At 58.1% G+C, this 2,446-nt stretch overlaps 1 protein-coding gene across 1 annotated transcript in view; it reads left to right on the top strand.

The window, feature by feature from the left end:
* The window catches only part of OLIG3 (oligodendrocyte transcription factor 3), a 4,334-nt gene extending 2,099 nt beyond the window's left edge, over positions 1 to 2,235 (top strand). The window contains exon 1 of the mRNA XM_005489228.4: positions 1 to 2,235. This exon is cut by the window's left edge and continues 2,099 nt beyond it. Within this exon, the coding sequence (XP_005489285.1) occupies positions 1,041 to 1,862 (822 nt within the window). The 5' untranslated portion in view covers positions 1 to 1,040 and the 3' untranslated portion in view covers positions 1,863 to 2,235.
* Positions 2,236 to 2,446: the final 211 nt, after the last annotated feature.

The following is a 2,446-nucleotide window of genomic DNA, read 5'->3' as shown; positions in this document are numbered from 1 at the left end:
CAGGGGCTGCGGGCCGCCCCTCCCGCCGCCAAGCACACCGCTCTGCGCCGCACCCTGGCTTTCCCCGTTTATTTAAAGGGAGTCACTGGCCCGGGGGGAGGCGGGTTTCCCAGCCCGCACCTTCCCGCGGCTGATACCCGGGCCATCATCGCTCATTTGAACAAAGCGGCTGCCCAGGTACGAGCAGTTGCGGCAAGCCCTCCCAGGCGAGGGCCAGGCGGTGCCGCACCGCACGCCCCGGCCGGGGGGGACAGGCAAAGAGGGAGGGAAAGGCAAACAAAGCGTGGAACCGCGGCAGGAGCCGGGCATGCTGCAGGACGGGGCGACCGACGTGCCCCAAGCCCTCCCGCCCCAGCGGAGGGGCTTCCCCGGGCGGCTTCTGCCCGCTGCCGCTCGCCACCGGGGCTTGCTGGCCGGCCCCGCGCAGGCACGCAGCCCCTCGCAGCCCCCTGCCTCCCTACTGTAGACGGGATGAGGTTTTATATTGGAAATGAGCAGGCAGGGGGAGGAGAAGGCGCGCACACGGAGCGATGAGTGTGCGGTGTCAATCAGAGGGGTTTTGTGTCTCCTTGACTCCTGATGGTCCGTGGCTGAGGTGTCCCGGGTGGCACCACAATGAATATGAATAGGGGTCCTTGCTAAATGGGACAGTCAAAGCGCACCGCCCTGAATAATGGCACGTCATCCTAACTAGACCATTATACATAGGAGGGCTCCTTTTGTCTCTGCTCTCTGCTGCAGCTCTATAAAAGCCCCTCTTTTTCAAGCTGAGGTTAGTCCAAGCATACACTAACTAGCCATCCTGTAAACAGGCTGAGTAACCGGGTGGAGAGAGAGAGAGAGACAGAGGGGAGATATTGGAGAGAGAGAGGGCTGAGGGGCTTTTTCCCTCATCCTCCAGCATTTCCAGCCCTTCGCTGGCAGACCCTGCCGTCCGTTTATTTCCTTTTCGTTTTGTTTTTGTTGCTTTTTGAAGGAGAGTTGTCTTGTCCGCCACCTCCAGAGCAGGGAAGAGTTTCTTGCTCAGAAGCCTGAATACAATGAATTCTGACTCCAGCTCTGTCTCCAGCAGAGCTTCCTCGCCAGACATGGATGAGATGTACCTGAGAGACCATCACCACCACCACCACCATCACCACCACCAAGACAGCCGGCTCAACTCGGTCTCTTCCACTCAGAACGATCTGGTGCAGAAGATGTCTGGGGAAGGCCTCACCAGGAACGGTTCCAAGGCCGGAGGGGAAGGCAGCAAGTACAAAATCAAGAAGCAGCTTTCGGAGCAGGACCTGCAGCAGCTGCGGCTGAAGATCAATGGCCGGGAGCGAAAGAGGATGCACGACCTCAACCTGGCTATGGACGGGTTGCGGGAGGTGATGCCCTACGCTCACGGACCTTCTGTGAGAAAACTCTCCAAAATCGCCACCCTCCTGCTAGCCAGAAACTATATCCTGATGCTCACCAGCTCCCTGGAGGAGATGAAGAGGCTAGTTGGGGAAATCTACGGGGGCCACCACTCGGCCTTTCACTGCGGCACGGTGGGACACTCCGCCGGGCACCCGCCCCACGCCGCCGGCACCGTGCACCAGGTGCATCCCATCCTCGGCGGCGCCCTGTCCTCCGCCAACACCTCCTCCTCCCTGTCCGCCTCCCTGCCGGCCATCGGCACCATCCGGCCCCCGCACTCCCTGCTCAAGACGCCCTCGACACCCCCCGCCCTGCAGCTCGGCAGCGGCTTCCAGCACTGGGCGGGCTTGCCGTGCCCCTGCACCATCTGCCAGATGCCGCCCCCGCCCCACCTCTCGGCCCTCACCGCCTCCAACATGGCCAGGATCTCGGGGGACACCAAGGACCTCCTCAAGTGACTCGGCGGGGCTCCCCCGGACGGAGAGGGACTGCGGCCGGAGCTGCCCCCGCCCGCCGAGCCCCTGAAACACGGGATTAGTGTAGTAAGGACCTTGCAAAGGTAATGTTCCACCGGCTCCCTGGGCCATGTTTTCTTGTTATACTAAACTGGAAACAAAAGTCCCTGTTGTAAAAAGAATGATGATGATAATAATAATAATAATGATAATGATAATAATAATAATAATGCCTCTGATGGTAATCAAATGTAAATGATTCCTTAAAATGTATGTAAAAGGAAAAAAAAAAAGACATGGTTGTCATTGTAGTGTTCGCAGCTACCAAGAGACGATGAGATCGGTTTGGGGCTTTTTTCCCTTTTTTTTTTTTTTTTTTTTTCCCCGGGCTTTTCCTGTCTTTCCTTTCGCACCTCCGAAATTTCCCGTTCCAAACCTGGCTGCGGAAGGCAGAGCAGAGAGTTCGTGCATGCTTTCCGCCCAGCCTGTCACCCGTGGGGACTGGCCACAGGCGGCTCCCCTGGCAACAAGGACTTCCGAGAGAATTCACTGAAGTTTTCGAGTGTGGTCTATGGGTTTTTGTGGTT

The sequence above is a fragment of the Zonotrichia albicollis genome, chromosome 3 (genome assembly GCF_047830755.1).
Source record: "Zonotrichia albicollis isolate bZonAlb1 chromosome 3, bZonAlb1.hap1, whole genome shotgun sequence".
Lineage (NCBI taxonomy): Eukaryota > Metazoa > Chordata > Aves > Passeriformes > Passerellidae > Zonotrichia > Zonotrichia albicollis.
This window is presented reverse-complemented; position numbering and strand designations above follow the sequence as displayed.